General features: G+C 47.2%; 3 protein-coding genes across 8 annotated transcripts; 1 reads left to right on the top strand and 2 right to left on the bottom strand.

Annotated features, from left to right (window-relative positions):
• Positions 1–100: 100 nt before the first annotated feature.
• LOC124202966 lies at positions 101–4,446 on the top strand. 2 transcript variants are annotated; one of them, XM_046599496.1, is made up of 2 exons: positions 101–875; positions 4,091–4,446. In XM_046599496.1, exons 1-2 carry the CDS (start codon positions 142–144, stop codon positions 4,182–4,184), a joined length of 828 nt encoding a protein of 275 aa, XP_046455452.1. In that variant the 5' UTR covers positions 101–141; the 3' UTR covers positions 4,185–4,446. The 2 variants fall into 2 exon arrangements, with proteins under 2 accessions (XP_046455452.1, XP_046455453.1); XM_046599497.1 differs by lacking the exon at positions 4,091–4,446 and adding an exon at positions 2,569–3,031.
• A 621-nt stretch (positions 4,447–5,067) lies between these two features.
• On the bottom strand, positions 5,068–6,683 carry LOC124202967. Of its 2 annotated transcripts, none has more exons than XM_046599499.1 (4): positions 6,538–6,683; positions 5,759–5,999; positions 5,580–5,688; positions 5,068–5,503 (listed from the first exon to the last, which is right to left on the bottom strand). In XM_046599499.1, the coding sequence occupies exons 1-4, from the start codon at positions 6,552–6,554 to the stop codon at positions 5,349–5,351; spliced, it is 522 nt and encodes a 173-aa protein (XP_046455455.1). In that variant the 5' UTR covers positions 6,555–6,683; the 3' UTR covers positions 5,068–5,348. The 2 variants fall into 2 exon arrangements, with proteins under 2 accessions (XP_046455455.1, XP_046455454.1); XM_046599498.1 differs by having other exon boundaries at positions 5,580–5,691; positions 6,538–6,682.
• A 5,723-nt stretch (positions 6,684–12,406) lies between these two features.
• LOC124202992 (ras-specific guanine nucleotide-releasing factor RalGPS1-like) lies at positions 12,407–19,336 on the bottom strand. Of its 4 annotated transcripts, none has more exons than XM_046599553.1 (9): positions 18,923–19,335; positions 16,582–16,808; positions 16,190–16,512; positions 15,836–15,971; positions 14,854–15,749; positions 14,530–14,598; positions 13,987–14,238; positions 13,722–13,916; positions 12,407–13,631 (listed from the first exon to the last, which is right to left on the bottom strand). In XM_046599553.1, the coding sequence occupies exons 2-9, from the start codon at positions 16,657–16,659 to the stop codon at positions 13,382–13,384; spliced, it is 2,199 nt and encodes a 732-aa protein (XP_046455509.1). In that variant the 5' UTR covers positions 16,660–16,808; positions 18,923–19,335; the 3' UTR covers positions 12,407–13,381. The 4 variants fall into 4 exon arrangements, with proteins under 4 accessions (XP_046455509.1, XP_046455510.1, XP_046455512.1 ...); XM_046599554.1 differs by lacking the exon at positions 18,923–19,335 and adding an exon at positions 16,930–18,848; XM_046599556.1 differs by lacking the exon at positions 14,530–14,598 and having other exon boundaries at positions 18,923–19,336.
• Between the last annotated feature and the right edge of the window lie 100 nt (positions 19,337–19,436).

Genomic DNA, 19,436 nt, shown 5'->3' with positions numbered 1-19,436 from the left:
TGTGCGACCTCTATATTTAGCTGCTTCTCAGCAAACAAAAAAGAACAACAAAACGGGGGATAGGTGAGAGATGGCGCTCAGGTGGGCGGATCTCCCCCTTAGACACGTCAGATCTCTTTTCGCTCTCGTTGTGCAAACATCATGTCGGATCCTGATCAGTCAAGCGACTCTAGCTCAAGTTCTAGTAGTTCAGGCTCCGATTCATCAAGAGGGGGAGGCGTAAAGAAATTTCGTCTCTCAAGTGAAAAGTCAGCTACTTTAGCCGGCTGGGTTGTATCGGGTTTAGATGACACTCGAGCGAAAAGTGCTAGAGAGGCCTTTAGACCCAAGCTAAAGAAGAACGCCGACCTGCTGATCAACCCCAATCTAGATGAGGCTTTCTACATCCGGCTGAAGGCAGTTAAGTCATCTTCGGCAGCTAAGGCCAACATCGACCCAATCGAGAAGATCTACAGAAACCAAACCTTCAAGATCCTTGACTTAGTCAAGCCCATCATGTTTCTGGCGAGTCGAATCAAGAAAAAGAAGAAATCCCGAGCCGACGCCAAGGCGGTTAAGACGGCTCTGAAGCTCTGGGCGGTGGTGTACCATGACATCACGAACGCGCGACGGCGCAACATTCTGGCCCAAATCTACCCACAGAATATCGGGCTACTGGACGACAAGGCTATCCTACCAACCGGCGGAGAACATCTCTTCGGTCCGAAGTTTACCCAGGCCCTGGTCGAGCAGGTAAAGACACTGAACGCTCTTGAAACCGCGGGAGCCCCTCGCGCGTCTGGATCCAGCGGCGGTCATGGTCAACGCCAATCGGGTCGCAGTTTCAGCAATCCACCGGCATCTTCAGGCGGTCGCTATTCAAATCCCGGATCCCGGTATGTCCAAACTATTCTTGCCTTTCACGATTCTTTTGGGGGTCGCATAGCGCGTTTTGCGTCTGAATGGTCAAAACTTACTCTCGACCCGTGGATTTTATCGACGGTGTCTCAAGGTTTACAACTAGACTTTATTTCTGAGCCCGTCCAATTTTTTATTCCACCAAACGCCTGCATGGACACGCATCAATACGATTGCTGCAAGCAGGAAGTGAATTCACTCATAGAAAAAGGAGCGATTGTTAGGGCCCGTGATCAAGGTTTCATCTCCAGCATTTTTCTAATTCCGAAAAGAACAGGAGGTTATAGGCCCATCATTAACCTGAAAGCACTTAATCGTTTTCTGTCTTATCAAAAATTCAAGATGGAGGGCATTTCATCAGTGAGACATACGATTCGGGAAGGGGATTGGCTGACCAAGTTGGACTTGAAAGATGCATATTTGACGGTCCCTATTTTTGAAGGCCATCGGAAATTCCTTCAGTTTAAATGGGAGGGCGTTTTATTCGAATTCGTGTCCCTCCCCTTCGGTTTAAGCTCCGCGCCATGGGCGTTTACCAAGCTTTTAAGGGTAGTGGTAGCCTTCCTGCGGAAGAACGGCCTCCGTCTCGTGATTTACCTGGATGATATTCTAATCGCGGCTAGCTCCCAGTCGGAAGCCAAGGTCGCTGTGAAAAGAGTAAGATTGCTGCTAGAGTCCCTAGGCTTCGTGATTAGTAACGAAAAATCATCGGAAGAGCCCTCTCAGAAATTAGAATACATAGGCCTGTTCATCGACTCAGTCAAAATGAGACTAATCTTGCCGGACAGGAAGAGACTTGACATTTTTCGCCTTTGTAAATCTGCGCTGAAGGAACCTCAAATTTCCCAAATCGATCTGGAAAAGATTATCGGAAATTTGAATTGGGCAGCAGCAGCAGTTAACTTTGCCCCAGCCCATTTCCGCGGTCTTCAGATCCTCCTGAACTCCCGGCCAGAAGGCCGTCTGATTAGGTCAAGTGAATCCTTTACCCTGTCAAAAGAGGCGCGTAAAGACCTACTTTGGTGGCTTTCAGAGGCAGATTTTTTATCTGGCCGACCGCTCATTTTTCCGGCGCCGGATCTGTCCATCGCGTCGGATGCATCCTTATCAGGATGGGGGGCAGTATGCAAAGATTTGAGAACGGGGGGTCCATGGACAAAGGACGAAAGCAACGAACACATAAATTTTTTAGAGCTCCTGGCAGCACTCAAGGCCCTTCAATGCTTTACAGCTACGGCCCACGACACCACAATCGAATTAAGGATGGATAACACCTCAGCTGTCAGCTACGTGAACAGAATGGGGGGTTGTAAATCAGCGAACCTTTGCAGTATCGCATTGGAAATTTCGAAATGGTGCGAGTGCCGTAACTTGTCTCTTTGTGCCGTATTTGTGCCCGGCGTAACAAATATTCTGGCCGACGCAGAATCTCGGAGGCCTCTGTCGTCGGGGGACTGGAAACTGGACCCGCAATCGTTCAAAACAATTCAGGCAATCTGGGAAGTAGAAGTGGATCTCTTCGCGAGCTCCTGGAACGCTCAGTTACCGATTTTTGTCAGCCGGTTTCCGCAACCGGGAGCCTGGAAAACAGACGCTCTGTCGCTGAGCTGGAAGGCTCTCGCGGGATATTGTTTCCCCCCCTTCAACTTGATTCCCTTCTGTCTGACGAAGGTTCGGCAAGAACAAGCCGAGATTGTACTAGTGACACCCTACTGGCCCAGCCAATGCTGGTTCCCGTCCTTGATGGAACTAGCAACGGACATTCCGCTCCTTCTCTTCCCATCCAAGTCGTTGCTGACGTCCCCGTTGGGGGAGGGTCATCCATTGACGAAAGACGAGTCCATCCGTCTAATCGCCTGGCGGCTCTCCGGAGTTGTCTGGAAGAGCGAGGCTTTCCGGAAAAAGTTATCGAGCTCATATTGGGAGCAACTCGTTCAAATACACACTCTGCATACCAGTCCGCTTGGGTCGCTTGGAGCAGTTAGTGTAGTCAACGGAACCACAATCCCCTGTCGTCTGGCGTCAAGGAGGTATTAAATTTCCTTTCGGATTATTTTCATTCCGGTAAAAGCTACAGCACGGTAAATGTAGCCCGTTCAATGCTCTCATCCACCCTAAGCTTATCGTCAGAGAATCTAGAGGTTGGAAGGAACCCCCTGGTCGTTAACCTTATGAAAGGAGTCTATAATGAAAAGCCACCTGAGCCCAGATATACGAATACATGGGACCCTTCTGTAGTATTGACACACTTAGAAGTATCCGCAAGCGCCCAGGACAGCCTCTCAATCTTGCAGCTAGCCCGCAAGACGACCACTCTTCTTGCCCTTACCTCGCTTTCGAGATGCGCCGATCTAGCTGCCATCCAGCTCCATTCCATCAGCTTCTCGGAAGGAGGAGTAAAGTTTGTTTTGAGCCGCCCAAGGAAAGCCCAACATTCCGGCCCGCTTCACGTGCTGTCAGTCGGAGCTTGGCACCAGAAACCCGCCATTTGCCCAGTGGCCTGCATGCGGAACTATATGGACCGCACGGCTCCGCTTAGGAACGACTCAAATAGCGAGTCACTCTTCATCGGTTCAAACAAGCCCCACAAACCCGTATCAAGCTCGACGATTGGACGCTGGATCAAGGAGCAATTAAAAGAAGCAAGTATCGATACGGCAGTTTTTTCGGCCCATTCAGCAAGAGGAGCAGCCGCTTCTAAGGCGATGAATAGAGGCGTTCCAATCCAATCGATCCTGAATTTAGGCCACTGGAGCCGGGAATCTACCTTTGCTAGGTTCTATAAAAGAACCGTGCCAGAAAATACCGATTTGGTGGGCGCATCCATCCTACGCAGCCCAGAAGTTTCCAGCGAGCGTCAAATTCAACTCTCCGACTAGTAGTAGCCGTTGACCAGAGGGTATCTTGCTTTTAAGACACAGTCAATGTCGAACGAATTTACCGACAATTGGTAAATTGTTCGAGCGAGCTTCAGCTCGCGATGAACAATTGGGATTGTTGGGGGAATGGAGTGAAGACATTGACTGTCTTCTAACCACCCATCCCGCCCACGTCATTCCCGTTTTCCATTATTATTTTTATCTTATATTTAATACCGAGCTATTTCTAACTATTTAAATACTTAACTCGAATTAGGTGCATCCATTGATCGTCGACGGCCCACTAATTCTCTTTCATTTTATCTTTTTACTAGATACAACAACGGTGGCCAAAGATCAAATCACGGCCGCGGCGCAGCCAATCCCGCCAATAAAGGCGACGAGAACAACAACAACAACAGAAAATAGACTATTTGAACCGTGGATCGCCTTAAACTCTTTCCGTTAAGCCAGACCCACAGTTATTATATGCTTCCAATGCTGACGTGTCTAAGGGGGAGATCCGCCCACCTGAGCGCCATCTCTCACCTATCCCCCGTTTTGTTGTTCTTTTTTGTTTGCTGAGAAGCAGCTAAATATAGAGGTCGCACACAGTCAATGTCTTCACTCCATTCCCCCAACAATCCCAATTGTTCATCGCGAGCTGAAGCTCGCTCGAACAATTTACCAATTATCCACGCGATGAATATTATTTTTAAATGGTTCCCAATCCATTCCTGATGAGGACTGAAGAAAAGACGACGTTTGTGAATGAAAGCCTTACAGCCCTTTTCGCCTTTACGATGAGGGTCGTGCTGTAGGGTTGCTGACAGTAGAACTCCAAAGACACAAGAACTCCTCTTTTAAAAAAATATTATTTAAAATATCCGACAGTAGAACTCCACTACGCGACAATAGAACTCCAACGATTTTAAAATTATTTTCGTGTCCGACAGTAGAACTCCATTTAAATTAGAATATCCAGTAAGTCTTAATTCAATTTCTTAGAGAAATTTTATTCATTTTTCCATCAAGCAAAAAATTAATTTTTCGTATAATCGTCGCGAAAGTTCCGTTCCATTCATGTATTCAGAATATCAGTAAGAACTAAGAAGTATCGAAAAAACATCGAATTTTGAAAAAAAAAAATTAGTTACGTTATGGCAAAATTATCTCTAATCTCTTTCTTTCAATTAACTACGTACATCATCCCCAATTTTAAAATTATTTTGAAATCAAAAGCGTGGATTTAAAAAAACAAAGATTTGATAAATATCTTACGTTCCAAATTCAATTTTTGAATAAAAGGGCGAAAAATTTAATCAAAGTGTAATCGAATCTGTAGTGTTTTTAAATTTTGTTTTGAGAAGTCTCAAGTCTCACAGATGCAAAACGGAAGAAGAAACGAAAGAGAGGAGTAAACGGAAAAGGAAGAATTTTTTCTTTGTCTTTCGCACATTTGAGAAACCGAGCAAATAGCACCTTGAGAAAACAGAGATCGAGAAAACCAGGGAGTATCTGGCGAGAAGTAGACAAGTTACACCAGGAATCGAAATAGCCTTAGTACAAATATTCATCGAGAGGTAGCAATGGTTACAAGAAGTGCAAGTCGACGTAGGCATCCTTTTCGGAAGCCGCCATCCGGGCAACCTGTTCAGCTGGAACTTCTTGAACAGGGAATTCCAAGTTTCCAACTCTCACCAGAGAAACTTCTTCTTCCGAGTCAGTGTCCATCAGCTCGACATCACCTAAGAAGACAAACAAAAATTTACATGTATGAGTAAGTTGTTCAAGAAGAAACCTTTGCAACAGATTAATCATCACTTGAATTGGCTGGAACAGCGGCCTTTGTACTTGGTTTTTCGAGTTCCATAAGGACCGACATGATGTCTTCTTGGTTGCGATTCTTCTCCGTAGAGAGAGTAGGTAGCTCCATCTGGATAAGATTGATATTCATTGATAAGATGTTACTTTAATAGGTATAATAGAATCCAGTTTTATACCTCGTCAATGATCGTAGGTCCAGCAATATTGTCATTGGTGCTGGTAGCAGCTTCATTATCGACGGTACTTTCTCTCATCCATATGGGGTCCTCCTTGCGAACTCCTTTCTTGACAACCGCATTATCACCGATAGTGACGTAGACGCTTTGTTCATCCAGTCGGAAAACACCTCCTCTGGTTGCCTCTCCCGACCAATTTTCGCAAGTAGCTACCCTGAATTTGGGTTTGCCAATGGCATTCCTTATACAAATAGTGAAAGACGATTTGTAGATAAGGCATAGCTTTGGGAAAATTGCAGATGAGTTATATCAGCATTGGGTCTTGGTCAAGCAAGGCTGGGGCCAGTTTCACATCCTCAACTTCTCTTAGTATAGTTTGTACAGGGGAAATTTTCTCATTTGGTTGTTGAACCAAGCCATTTGCTGCCGTAAATATTTCTTTAGTATGGCTAATTCGTTTTCAATAATCACTGCACCACAGAAATTGCATTTGAATTCCCCACTCAGGTCAGCAGGATCAAATAGTCTGTCAGCTTTCGAATCACTGAAATTCTTTTTACAGCATGGACAGTGGAAGCTAGTGGCATCTCTTTCAACAGAGGTTTCCATCTTCTTTCTCATATGGTCCAATTTTTATTCAACAATATATTATTAACACAAATCTATGAATAAAAATGGATTATTATATTAGCTTCAATTGTAACACAGTTGCATCAGAGCATACCTTGTAATTGATGTAGAAATAAATAGCTTTCTGAGATTTATCGCACCAATATTACCTTCTACTGTGGTCCATCTTCAAGCGTTAACCAGTCTGAGGTGCCGGTGTGGCCTACGTTGAGTGACAGGCCTGTGTGGTGACTTGGTGTTGTGTTTTTAAGGTGTGTCTGTGACGTCTGGCGTCTGCTTAACGATTGAATCAAACAAAACAAAGCAGACGACACTTTTGTAGGCCCCTCCCCCCGGGTAGAAAAATCGACTCCTCCAGTCCTCCCCTTCCAAAAATCGACCCTTTCCCTCAATCCATTCCGTAAAAACGACAAAAGCGGTTTAATCGACATTTGACAACGCTCATGATCCGCTGAATCAGGATGTTTTGTTTTATATTGTCTGTCTCAACACGTTTAACCACGTCCACTTACACAGACAGGATCCAAGGGACAATTTGCACGAAAACCGACGAAAACCCAGTCTAACTCTCTAACAGCCCAGGACCCTCTTCCTTTTTAAAAATGTTAGGGCTCACCAGAGCCGAAAGTCGTGCTGCTGTTCTACTAGTGCGTACTGAAGCGGGGGTTGCCGATTCATTGCAGCAAATTTTGTTTCATCATTACCCTCCCTTTTCTGTATTAAAGACAGTTTGCTAGTGAAATAAACCACAAAACACTACACAGGAAAGTGAGAAGCACACTATTCCCAAAGCTAGCGGTTGGCAAATTGATTAGACATCGAAATCAACAAGTTTAGAATTTTGTAATCCAGTCTAATATATAGATGTCAATTTCATGGGAAATGCTTCATCCCATATGGTCTAGTGGCTAGGATACTTGGCTTTCACCCAAGAGGCTCGGTGGACGTGTTTTCGCGAGCTCCCCCCGACCGCATGGTGAATCTGCCTGCATCAGTGTTTTATAGGGACTTTTCAAGTGCATCGTGCCTAGAGAGTATTTATTAAATTACTAGGAAGTGTTTTTGTTCGTTTTGGGTTTTATTGGGCTTATTAGTCCGTGACTTTATTGCCCCCCCCTCCTCCCGGCTTGAGGCTCTGCTTCGCCATGAGGTATGAGGACACCTTTGAAATTGGGTTTGGTAACCCGCAGCCCCGTCTGCAGTTATTAACAGTGCACCGTTTTGTGACTGGTCTCGGCCTCCAAGCATCACAAATCTTGGCGATCGCACCAGTTCTTCTAGTGGGTGATCAGGTCGTGCGAGTCACCCTGCTCAAGTCTGCAGATGTTACGGCAATTCTGGACAAACATGGCGGCCCTCATCAGCATCTCCTTGAAGGTCGCCCGATACAGGTACTCATCAAAGACCCCAACGTGGACGAAAAATTTGTGCGGATTTCCGACTATCCGCCCAACGCCAATATGGAGGTCCTCAAAGTTCGTCTGCGGGAATTTGGTACCGTGCTTGATCTACGGCAAGATCGGTACGCGGGTGCAACAGCTGGCATGATCCCCTGCCTCAAAGGCCAAGTAACGCTGCGGATGACCTTGAATGCTGCCATTCCCTCTTACCTCCAAGTAGGGGACTACAAAATTTATGTGCGCTACTCAAATCAGCCCATAACATGCAGAGAATGTAATCAAACGGGCCATATGGCAACGGCCTGTCCTCAGAAGTTGACGAAAAACTCGCCGACAGTCCCTACACCTACCGGCAAAGGAGTGGCGTCTACCAAGGGAGCTGCCAAGGTCCAAGCGGCCAAAGCCCCAACGACCAAGGAAGCGCCAAAACTAACGACCACAAACTACCCCCCGCTATTGTCGTCAGACGCTGCCCAGTGGCAAACAGTCACGAGTCGTAACAAATCACGGCCGTGCTGGGAAGCCGAGAACTCATGTTTGGTTCCAGAGACGCCCGAAAATGAGTCAACGCCGATGCCGTCGGTCAACCCATCCGTCGTGCCAGAAACTCAAGAGGCCACGCCACGTGATGCCCTGGCCATATCGGTAGACCCATCCAGTGAAGGTGTCACCAGCCAAATCTCCCATATCGACACATTATCGACCGCAGAAGACCCAATCTCAGAGTCGAACGACTCCGGACCTGATCGTGACCCGCAAGGACAGACCAGGAGGAAACGTACGCGAACAAAGAAAATTAAACTCAATCAAGAATAATCATGAAGATTGCTACAATTAATATTGCAAGAATCAGCTCGGAAGAACGCCTTATCCTTCTCCTAAATTATTGCTTAACACAGAAATTCGACGTAGTCGGTCTACAAGAAGTCGCCTTCGCCTCCTGCCCCATACTGGAAAATCATTTCCAGCTTTTCGCCGCTCCTGGGCCGAATAAAGCGGGAACGGCAATATTGGTTGCAAAACATATTGCTGTTCATCATTCTGTGTGTGACCCAGACGGCCGCCTCATATCTGTTCAATTTAATAATGTCTCTTTTGTTTCCCCTTACGCCCCGTCCGGGAGAGTCTTCCGTGACGAGCGCAGTGCTTTCTTTCGCGTCATAGTTCCGGCCTTCCTATCCTCCATCAAACGGCCACTTATCTTGGTCGGGGATTTCAATGCAGTTGATGGCCCTCAAGATCGCATCAGATTGGCTGGGACGAAGCCTTCTACCCCAGTTGATCACGCCTTGGTGGCCCTGGTGGCCAGCCTGGAACTGGTTGATATGTGGAAGGCCCTGCGGCCACGAGATTTAGGCCACACCTTTACCCATCAAGGCGGATCCGCGAGGATTGACCGGATCTACTGCTCCCGCTCCATCAAAAATTCTGTCACTGATATTCGATTAGATTCCACCTACGTCACGGATCACTCTGCCATCCTCGCCCACTGCTCCCTGCTGTCTGAAACGAGCAAAGAAGAACGCCCTAAGTCCTGCATCTGGAAGTTGAACGTGTCGATAGTGCCGGAAGACGCTTTCGGTAGCCTCTTCCGTAATTTCCTTGCCACCGTGTCAGCTCTCCCCCTCCGCCGTACTAATGTCTCCGAATGGTGGGACAGTATTTTCAAACCAGGGGTGAAAAGAATAGCCCAAAGTTACTGCCGTCGTCGAGCGCGCCTGGGCCGAGAGATGGGCCGCTTCTACCAGAACTGCCTTTCCGAGATGACCCAACCGGGCCGTGAACTTTCCTGGCCCGACTATCAAGCTCTCCGGGAGGAGGCGCGTAATTGGAATGTTCGGCTTCTCCAGGGTGCGAAAATTCGCTCCCGTTGCACCTCAGTCACCGATACGGACTCCCCGTCGCTCTACCATGTCCGGAAGGAAACAACCCGTGGACGTCTTTCCATGATCAGCTCCTTGTCCGGCGGCAACGGTGAATTGATTGTCGACGACGGGCGGATCAACCAGATCCTTACCGACAGCTTCCGTCAAGTTTTCAGTCAGGAGCCTAGTGGAGACGCTGCCATGGAGACCTCCTTCCTTGGTGGAATCCAGAAAGTGGTTTTCTCTTCTGAACTTTCACGCCCTGTCGAACTAGCGGAGGTGGCTTCCACTCTTGCTAAAATGCCACTGAATGGCAGCCCTGGTGAGGACGGGCTGCCCTACGACTTCTATCAACAGTTCTGGGCCGATATCGGGCCCATCTTTCTCGAAATGTTTGAAGCCGTCTTACGTCACGGTCGCGTGACAGAATCCCAAGCTATGGGATTGATACGTCTAGTGCCGAAATCTGACTGTCCCACCACGGTGTCTGATTATCGGCCCATAGCGCTATTGAATTGTGATTACAAATTAATGGCCGGGACAATCGCTCACCGCCTCAAAAAGACGCTGCCCGACGTCGTCGGACCCTCTCAGTGTGGCGGAGTACCTGGCAGAAAAATCAGCGATAACTTGTCGCTCTATCGAGACGTCATTGCCTTCATAGAGGAGCGACACGGCCCTTGCAACTCCAGCTTATCGACAAAAGCAGTGCCCGGCGTCGTCATTGGCGTTGACTTTGCCAAGGCGTATGATCTGGTTCCGAGAGAAACACTTTGGCGGATATTGCACGCCTTTGGATACCCGGAATTCTTTATCAAATGGATCCAATCCCTCTACGCTGGAGCCCGGATGGCCATTCTCAACGGTCAAACGGTGGCTGGAACCGTGTCATGCAGCGCCTCTCTGAGACAGGGTTGCCCGTTATCGATCCACCTCTATGTGCTTTTTCTGGAGCCGCTCCTCTGCCGGCTGCGCCATGAACTAACGGGGATTACCATGTTCAACCGGAAGTTGGTTACACGGGCGTTTGTCGATGACGTCGCCATATTTGCCGACTCGGATGGCGATATCCGCCACGGTGTTCAAATTCTACACGATTTCTGCCAATGGACAAACGCTCGACTTAATACTGTTAAGTCAAAAGCCCTTGGCCTCGGAGGATGGGCGCAGCGCACAACATGGCCGGTGCCTTGGCTAACATCGGACCCAACGCTTACCCTCCTCGGTATCTCGTTTTCCCATTCCATCCAAGAAACGACCAACCGGATTTGGGATGCGGCCTTAGGCCACCTGCAGGGGATTCTCCGAACCAATGTTGGCCGCTGCTTTTCCCTGCACCAACGGGTTCACTTCCTCAAGACCGACGCCTACTCTAGAGTTGTATTTATCGGCCAAGTCCTACCTTGCCCGCCGTCGTCTGCTGTCAAACTCCACAGCGCCACTACGAAATTCCTGTGGGCCGGGCGACTGGAGCGGCCTCAACCCGGCGCCATTTTCCGGCCAACCACAGCCGGCGGTCTAGCTATGCTACACACGGACCTCTTCCTACAGGCTCTGTTTCTCCGGCCCATCGCAGCCACCGTGCTAGGTCCTGACACCTGCGGCCGTTTTCTCCTTCGGTACTGGCTCGCCTTCCCAACGCGAGCCTTCCTACACTGTTTCACCGACACACCGGCGCCGATGTCCTTCTTCCAGCGTCCGGCGCACATCGAAACCGCCCTTCGGAGTCTTAAAGCGCTCTTCGGCAACGGACTCTCCCCACCGTCTCCTCTGACCCATCGAAAGATTTATTCTCTACTTCTCACACCGGAATTCGTCCCAGGGCATATGGAACGCGCCCAGCCGCTGCTGGACTGGGAGGCGATTTGGCGCTCTGCCCGTTTCCTCCCACCGCCCATCCGCGAGTCGCAGTTTCTCTTCAACCACCGGCTACTTTTCACGCGAGACCGCTGCCATAACATTGACCCAAGAGTGGACCCGATCTGTGACCGATGCCACCTGGAGGACGAAACGGCGGAACATCTGATGATCGGCTGCCCCGTCCGCCAAGAACTAACGGCCTGGCTCCAGTCAACTCTCCAGACCCTTGGCTGCGTCGGTAATCTTTCGTCTTGGATCAGAGGAGATGTCGGACAACTGCCGTATCGTTCCCCCGCCCGTTTATTGGTAGCGGTCTTTGTTGACCTCTCTTGGAGGACTCGCCAGCGTCGCCGTTTACTTACCATCGCCGAAATACAGCACAAATGGAAATCCTCCTTCCCCGGTCAACAGTTTTCCCATTAACAGTCTCTATTCCGAACCATTCGTCATGCTCTTAATTTATTTGAACCCCCCCTGCCCTCTCAGGAAGGCCTTGCCTCTTTTACACCCACCCTGTGATAACCCCGTATAGTCATAACGTGTATTGTCCCTTTGTTTTTTGATCCACTGTGTCAGTTAATTGTCTAGTTTAATCAGTCTCCGAAATACAGAAACGTTCCTAAAAAAAAAAAAAAAATTCCCGGTATGGGAAAACCTTTTATTTCTTAAATTGCTTCATTTCAGCATCATTTCAATATTTATTTTGCGTAAACTAGCCGATCCCGTCTTCAACCGTAGGTGACCAAAAGGTTGTTGATAAAGGAAAAGTTTAACCATTTATTTATTTAATATTTAGACCAAAATTTATCGAAAAGCCCAAGAAAAACGTCACTTGAAGCACCAAGAAAATCTTCGCAACAGAGAAACGTAAAAGAAATGACCAACAAAAATCGTTACGTGAACGAGAATTATTTCATGTATTCGCAAGATCGAGAACAACAAGATTTCGGATGCTACTTTTTTGAATTGCTCCTTCAGATTCCTAATTTCAATTATTTTTCCTGATGATGGTAGACAAGGACACAAACGGGTTGTCCTGTCATTCTCCTTAAATCCAAGACAGACTAGAACGTAGAGGAGCAAACAGAAAATGAAGGGGGCAAGAATAAGGGAACACATGTCGATGAAGCCGAGGGGAAAAACACAACGAATGCCAGAACATGTTTTTTTTTTAGAAAAGGCAACACCACATCCGTGCTGCTTCCGTGTTAATTCGGTGATGCCTGCGGTGTCGTGAACGGAAGAGGGGGGGAGGGGGAGAGAGCACGTTGATCCAATAACGAGAGATTCCGCTCACACGTCGAGAGCGCGTGTGACTTTAACAAGGACAAAATTATAGTAACAGCAATCATCTTAAAGAGGAATCGATTGAGCTTCAAATATAAGACGACGAGTAGGAAAGAGGAGGCGTGCCGGGCAGAAGGCTGGATTATTTTTCTTCCTTTTTTTTACTACACACACAAAAAACGAAAGCAGCTGTGTGATAGGAGTGAGCCAAAAGAAAAAAAAAATTTTACCTATACATGTGGGATTATGAGAATTACATAATTGATGACGAGAAAAAATACACACACACACACATACACACATCCAAAAAAGGTCAGTCACTCATCTGTGAAGGAACTGACGGGATGGCAAATAAGAGTGAGGAGTTTTCTTCCGTGACGGAGAATTCTGGGCAAAGGTCCAAAATTGTCGACAATCATTTCCCACCCGTTACTTATCTTATCCAGCATTGAGTATCATCTTGTGTTTCACGATGACCAACGACCAAGGCGAGGAGAACACCAACTGGGCATTAAAATGTTCTATACTCTTATCCGGTACGGCAGCTGTGGGCAGCTGTCGAGTCGAGGACGGACGAAGGCTCATTCAAATGACATGAGATTCTCTGCGTCGTCTGAACTCTCAGCTGGCGTTTCAATGGCCAACGTCAACAAATTGAGCCAATCTTCAATGGCGTCCGGACAGACGATACGAAGTTTGTAGGCGTCACCCTTTTGAGTGTTTTTCAATAAAACAGAGTCCGGATGGCGAGGACTGTGGTGCCGCTCCACTGACCAGCCGGTGATGGAAACGGCTTTAAAGGGGCGTCGTCGAAAATCCGATCGGTCGGATCTAAATCGATGAAAAGAATTTTGTTTCGTTGAAAATAAAATAAACAAAGCGCAATAAACACAATAATAAAAGATTTTTCTTTTTATTTACCCTCGGAGGTGTTTAGGTTGATAAAAAAGCAGGTTGGAACCAGAGAGCTGTATCCAATACCTCTGCCATGCACTGACGGCCGGACGCCGGCCATCTTTCAAAACGGCTTTTTTGCGGACGCATCCCTGAATGCAACAGCAGCGGATGGGCGGAGGTGGCAAAGGCGAATCCAATCCACTAAGAGAGTGATCCGACCTGGACATTCATGTCAATAATAGAAGTAATTTCATTTAGAATGATTCGGAGCCCAAAATGCAATTATTACCCTTGAGCGGAATGGTTGTCGTTGTTGTGGGGGGCGGAAGGATCAAGCTCGCCGTGGAGTGACTGACGTGGTGACGAGTTCATCGCACACGACGATGTGGTGGTCGTCGATTCTTCCTGGACACTGTCGTCAATCAAATTGCGAAGCGTCGAATCGAAGCCATGGTTGGCCAGCGAATGCCGCCAGACGCCGCTGCCAGCCTCGTTCTCTTTGAGGTACGACGGCGCGTGATTAGATCCATTCCGGAATATGCTGCGAATGGATAAAAAGAAAAGGGGGCAAGGGAGGATACCCGACAATGTATACGTTAGTAACCAGTTAACTGAACGGAGCGGGCGAGCAAAACAGACAACACACGCACACAGACACCAGACCACAAAATAAATAAATACAAAAGACATCGACTAGAAATGAATCGGCAGAGGTAGTGCAATAAAAAGAGAGGCTCGTAAATAAAGACAAGACGAAAGAGTGCTTGGGGGAAACGGAGGAGGAGGAGGTGGCATTCCGTTGCGGTGGGTAAATGGACAACCCGAAACTCACGAAGAATCGCCCGACGCTGCCGTAAAGGGCTGACGATACGCACTTCGGGGTAAGCTGGCGCTCCTCAATCTTCAAGTTGTTGTCAATAAACAATCAGATCAGTCACTAAAGTTATGGTTGTTTTTGTTTTTTTTCGACTTAGAATAACTGGATTAGTATGTTGTCATGGAAACTATTCTTATTGGTCCCCTACACACGAAAAAACCATCACCCAATCGGTTACGGACCGCAAAAAATTGGTTAAGACACAAATATGGGTCTATATAATGGCCAGTTAGTTTAGGTAAACAAAGAAAAACAGAAAACGGGAGTGTTGATACGTACTTTGTACCCAAGCTCCTGGATTTCGTATGGCCGGGAACAAATTTGACGCCGTGGCCAGAGCCGTCAGATGTCACTGCCGGTTTACGGACCGAAGCCGCCTTCCTGGGCGACACGTTCAATTGGCCCATGGCCGATTTGACGTCGTAAAAGGATTCTTTGGACCCCGTCGAGCTCGGCGGCGTGGAAGGCTCCAACTTCAGCGACAACTTATATTGGTCGTCTTCGAGGAGTTTTTGCAATTCTTCTATGTATTTGGCTGAGCGCAGGTACTCCATCACGTGATTCTTGACAGGCAGGAAGGAGTAATCCGACTGTTGGTAGTTGGCCAAGATTCGTAGCAAGTTGTTCATCTGCAACTGTCGTCGTTGCGATTCAAGGCCGCCGTGGTGCGGGTGCGCCACGTCGATAAAGTTGACGTCGGACAGGAAAAGGCCCAAATACGGAACGCAAGGCAGCTTGAGCGAATCCATGTGTTGCCGCAGCTTCTCAGAGTTGTTGTGATCCGAAAACAAGTCGGCCAATCGTTCCAGCAACTGGACGTCTTTCTTGGTGACGGCGGCCCACGTCTTCTGCAGGCGGTAGATGGGAGCGCTGCGCAGGGCGCTGACGACGGCCATCAGCGTGTGCAGGTTGTTGAGTTCGTGCAGCTTTTTGGCGATGCGGATGAAATGCGAGACGACTTCCGCGCGCGGCCTCACGCTCGCTTCGTTGAGTATCTCCTGGACGGTCCAGAAACTGACGTGATTAAAATGGCGCGTCATGGCCACAACATTTGGCGCCAGTTCCAGTTTGTTGCTCTTGCACCAGCCGCAAGATGTCAACTCCTCCGGCTGGATGTTTTGAAAGATGGGAACGACCAGCAGGGTCAATTGGGCAGCCACGCTTTCCGCGCTCACCTATTAGAAACAATAACGAGAAGAAATTAGCCATCCGCTTCCAAATGTTTTTACAAAAGTCCGGAAAATGCTTGGTTATATTATACATTGACGATGGACTGCACGGGGCAGTCGGCATGGCGTTCCATCGCTGAGCCATCAACGCACAGCATGGCCGATAGACCGGACCGAGCACTGGCCGGCAAGCTGCTCGATTTGGCTCCGGCCGAGCGAGGCAGTGAACTGGCCGATTCGACACACGGACATAAAGGCAAATGAGGGGGAGAGAAAAATACAAAGAAAACAAGACATTTAGTCAACAGACTGTGACGAACGCGGTCGAGGTAAGTTTCAATAATGAGGCAAACGAGACAAATTGGATGGGTGGGCCCCCATCCTGTTTTTCAATGGGCGGAGGATGTCGGATCGGATCCGGACCAACAAGGTGGGAGGAGGCTTACTGGTGTAACATGTAAGGAGTTGGTTGGGCGGGGCTGGCTCCGCGTCGACTAGAACGTCGGTGCTGCTGATCCATTTCGCACTGACGATGACTCGATCCCGCACGGACAAAAGCGTCCCCATTGCCGTCCACTTCGTCGGGCGGCTCGGGCGACTCCTTCCGCGAGCCCAGGCAATGCGAGCGAAATGCTGAAGTGGATCGACGTGACGACAGCTGTTGGTGAAAGAGTCGGACGGGTGGAGAATCACTGGATGAAGTTCCCGATTCTGGACTACCTCGACCCTCACTCGAGTTTCTTTTCCATTTGTCTCGATCAGGCGATCCCTATTTGGAAGAAACAAATTAAATTGTTAATTTTCACCTTTCGCGACCAATTTGATGATTGTCTTTTACCTGGGCGAGCCTGTAGGCGGCGATACTGTCTGAAGACAAATCGCGTGGTATTTCGGAATATTTCATTTTAGCCATCATCTTTTACGGTATGTATTTTGCTCTTCGGTCCGGATGCAACGGCTCTTCTAATTGAGCCCGAAAAATCAAGAGAGGAAGCACTCAATCACGCTCCATTACCAAACCGGAACCCTCAACGATGACGGCAGCTACAAGCCCAGAAAAGCAATCTGTAAATCAATAAAACAAGAACAACAAAAAATAAAATAAAAGTAAAATGAAAAAACAAAACAAAATACAAGGCGATAAAAGAATGCTTCAGGCACGCTCCAACGCGCGTCAATTCTTAACTGGAAATCTCCCGAACTGAAGCTCGAGAACTTGATTGTGTGCGTGTGTAACTGAAAGTGGACTTTTGGAATCGAACAGGCAGAGTGAAACGAGATCGGCCAAAAATATGTACACAAGGATTGGGTTCTCAGATCGGGAATGACGGCGAGAGAAGAGAAAGAAACGAGTTTAAAAAACAACAACACGCTGACGCATGCACTCTCACGGTTTCGTTTACAACATTTGAAATGGATTCCACGACCGAAATTACGTCACACTCTCGTAGCCGACTGCATTCCTGCATCCTCTTGATTATTCGAATTTGTTCCCCTTTTTAATTCCCGATATCGGTTCTGGCGCCAAAAAGGATGTTTATGAGACCAGATAACGAATTGTTTTTTATTTTCTCTCCCCTTCTTTTTTTTTTCCTGTTGACGACGCGTTCAGAGTGTTTTGGGTCGTAAAAACTCATTGCCCCCAAAAATCTTCCAATTCGCACGTAGCGTGTTACTATGGTTACTATCGTGCGCATTCTCCAACTCTATAGCTGGGCTAGTTATCCGATGGAGCTGGCCAACCACGTTAGTTTCCACTTCAGCGATTACAGCAGCAGCTTTCTGAAGATGTGATTGATTCAAAAAGTTTTGGCTCCGTCGACTTCTGCGCTATTGAGAGTATGACTGATTTCACTGGCGAGTCAATGACCCGACTGGCAAGACCCAGAGAGACAAAGTACTCGGGATGGTTGATGGACTTGTTTACATACTATACAGACGTTGGGCTCAAAAAAGAAAAGGATTAAGTTCTGTGGAGGAGAACGTCTTCTCCAACGGTTCTTCCTTGACACTGACGTAGTGGTTTAAAAGAGTCCAAGTTAATAGCAAACTAGGAAAATGCAATTCCTCCTATTGGTAAAAAGAAAAAGAAAAGAGGAAAATGCTGACGAAGACAAGTCAACAAACAAAGCAATTCGATTCAGCCAGTGACAATAGTTACATAGCGAGTGGCAATCTCCAGCAGCGTAGTATATTTGTTCTGACGGCAAATATTGTTAATCCTTGGCTATTGGCTACTTGATTCTTCAAACCATGTTTACCAGCAATCTGAAATTGTTTTCCCTTTGAACCAAATACAGCAAACACGGATGCTGTATTTTTTCAGCGAATTTAGAAAAGTCAATTTTGTTTGTTCTTACTTTCAACCGAATAGTGTGTGTCGCTCTCGTCAAACAGAAGCCACTTCAGATTGCGAAACTATTGAGCTTTCAAGGCACGTAGCGAATTTACCTGAAAATCTGCCGAGTTTAAACAATCGTAACAGGTTCTGTTTGAATACGTAAATCTTTTTGCTTAGTTTTTTTTTGCTTCTTAACAGCATCGTACGAACAAAAAGTTAAACAACTAAATTGCAGGCCACTTTGGTTAAATGCCGTTTCAATCAACGTATGTGTACATTGTTGCTTCTCCTCGTTTCCTACATTCAGAATTTTCCGATGCGCTTTTCGAACACTTTGTTAGCCTTGACAGCACCAAAGTGACTCTGATTGATGGTGTGATTGAGTAACCTCAGCCTTTCCACATAAAATTCCCATAGTATTTTTGTTTAAATTAATTGAATAAAGATTTTAGTTGCTATTGATTAATGGTCTTTTGTGCTACCCAAAGTGGGTAACACAGTTGGACCCTACAATTAGTTTCATTTTGCACCCTCGTACCTAAACACTTGACTTATCAGACTAATGATAGCTCTACAATGTTGCATGGACTTGGAGAGACACAGTTTGTGTTTGTCAAGCAACGGTGGCCTTGATACTAATGACAAACATGCTGAAGAACACTACAAACACAAAAAGTAAACTGTGAATGATATGGGAATGATTTTTGAAGTCAACAGTTTGATCAAGTGGCCACCACTAAGCTGCTGACACACTGTGACCACAAGAAAATGATGACTCAATCACTCAAATGAAAACACCACAATATGACGGGGAGTGTTGAAAAATATTCCAACCTACCATCAACAGTCCAGTAGGATGAGATGCAGACAAAGAAGCTTCAAACGTCGAAAGTCGAAACAAGTCAGAATAAACGGTCTTCAGTTTGAAGGAAATGTTAAAAATTACTGTGAGGGGGGACTTGAGCTGGCGTCAAATTACTCAGTTGCTTTCAAGTAGTACAGTACTACTGTCGAGGAAAGTCGGGTGGAAAGGGAGGTTGGTGTTGCTTGTGTTGGCTGTGAAAGATTGACTGTTGTCGTGGGACGGCGAAATCTTGTGAACTCGACACGATGTGATCCTTGGTTAAATTGAGTTTCGACACTCAGATGAGCAATCACAAAACTACCACCCTCTTTTTTCCCGTCGGTGTGTGACTTATTAGCGGTTTTTCCTACTTCCTTTTTTTCATGGAAGCAACACAACATTCTAAGCCATCTAGCGGACGTTCATGCAAACTAACGACACCTAACGGCCAGTGGTGGAAGTCGTTACACTTTTACGACATCGCAAATCACGTAACAAAGAAATCACT

Source organism: Daphnia pulex, chromosome 9 (assembly GCF_021134715.1).
Source record: "Daphnia pulex isolate KAP4 chromosome 9, ASM2113471v1".
Lineage (NCBI taxonomy): Eukaryota > Metazoa > Arthropoda > Branchiopoda > Diplostraca > Daphniidae > Daphnia > Daphnia pulex.
The sequence above is the reverse complement of the archived record's forward strand: the minus strand, read 5'-3'. Positions and strand labels throughout refer to the sequence as shown.

Bases quoted from the DNA above. Each gene is read 5' to 3' on its own strand.
- LOC124202966 (XM_046599496.1), top strand. From the start codon at position 142: ATGTCGGATCCTGATCAGTCAAGCGACTCTAGCTCAAGTTCTAGTAGT. The intron at 876-4,090 runs GTATGTCCAAAC...TCTTTTTACTAG, and splicing joins TATTCAAATCCCGGATCCCG to ATACAACAACGGTGGCCAAA.
- LOC124202967 (XM_046599498.1), bottom strand. The intron at 5,692-5,758 runs GTATAAAACTGG...AATCTTATCCAG, and splicing joins GACCTACGATCATTGACGAG to ATGGAGCTACCTACTCTCTC. The intron at 5,504-5,579 runs GTGATGATTAAT...TTGTCTTCTTAG, and splicing joins CGCTGTTCCAGCCAATTCAA to GTGATGTCGAGCTGATGGAC.
- LOC124202992 (XM_046599553.1), bottom strand. From the start codon at position 16,659: ATGATGGCTAAAATGAAATATTCCGAAATACCACGCGATTTGTCTTCA. The intron at 15,750-15,835 runs GTATAATATAAC...TGTTTCTAATAG, and splicing joins CCGTGCAGTCCATCGTCAAT to GTGAGCGCGGAAAGCGTGGC. The intron at 13,632-13,721 runs GTAAATAAAAAG...TCATCGATTTAG, and splicing joins CAACCTAAACACCTCCGAGG to ATCCGACCGATCGGATTTTC.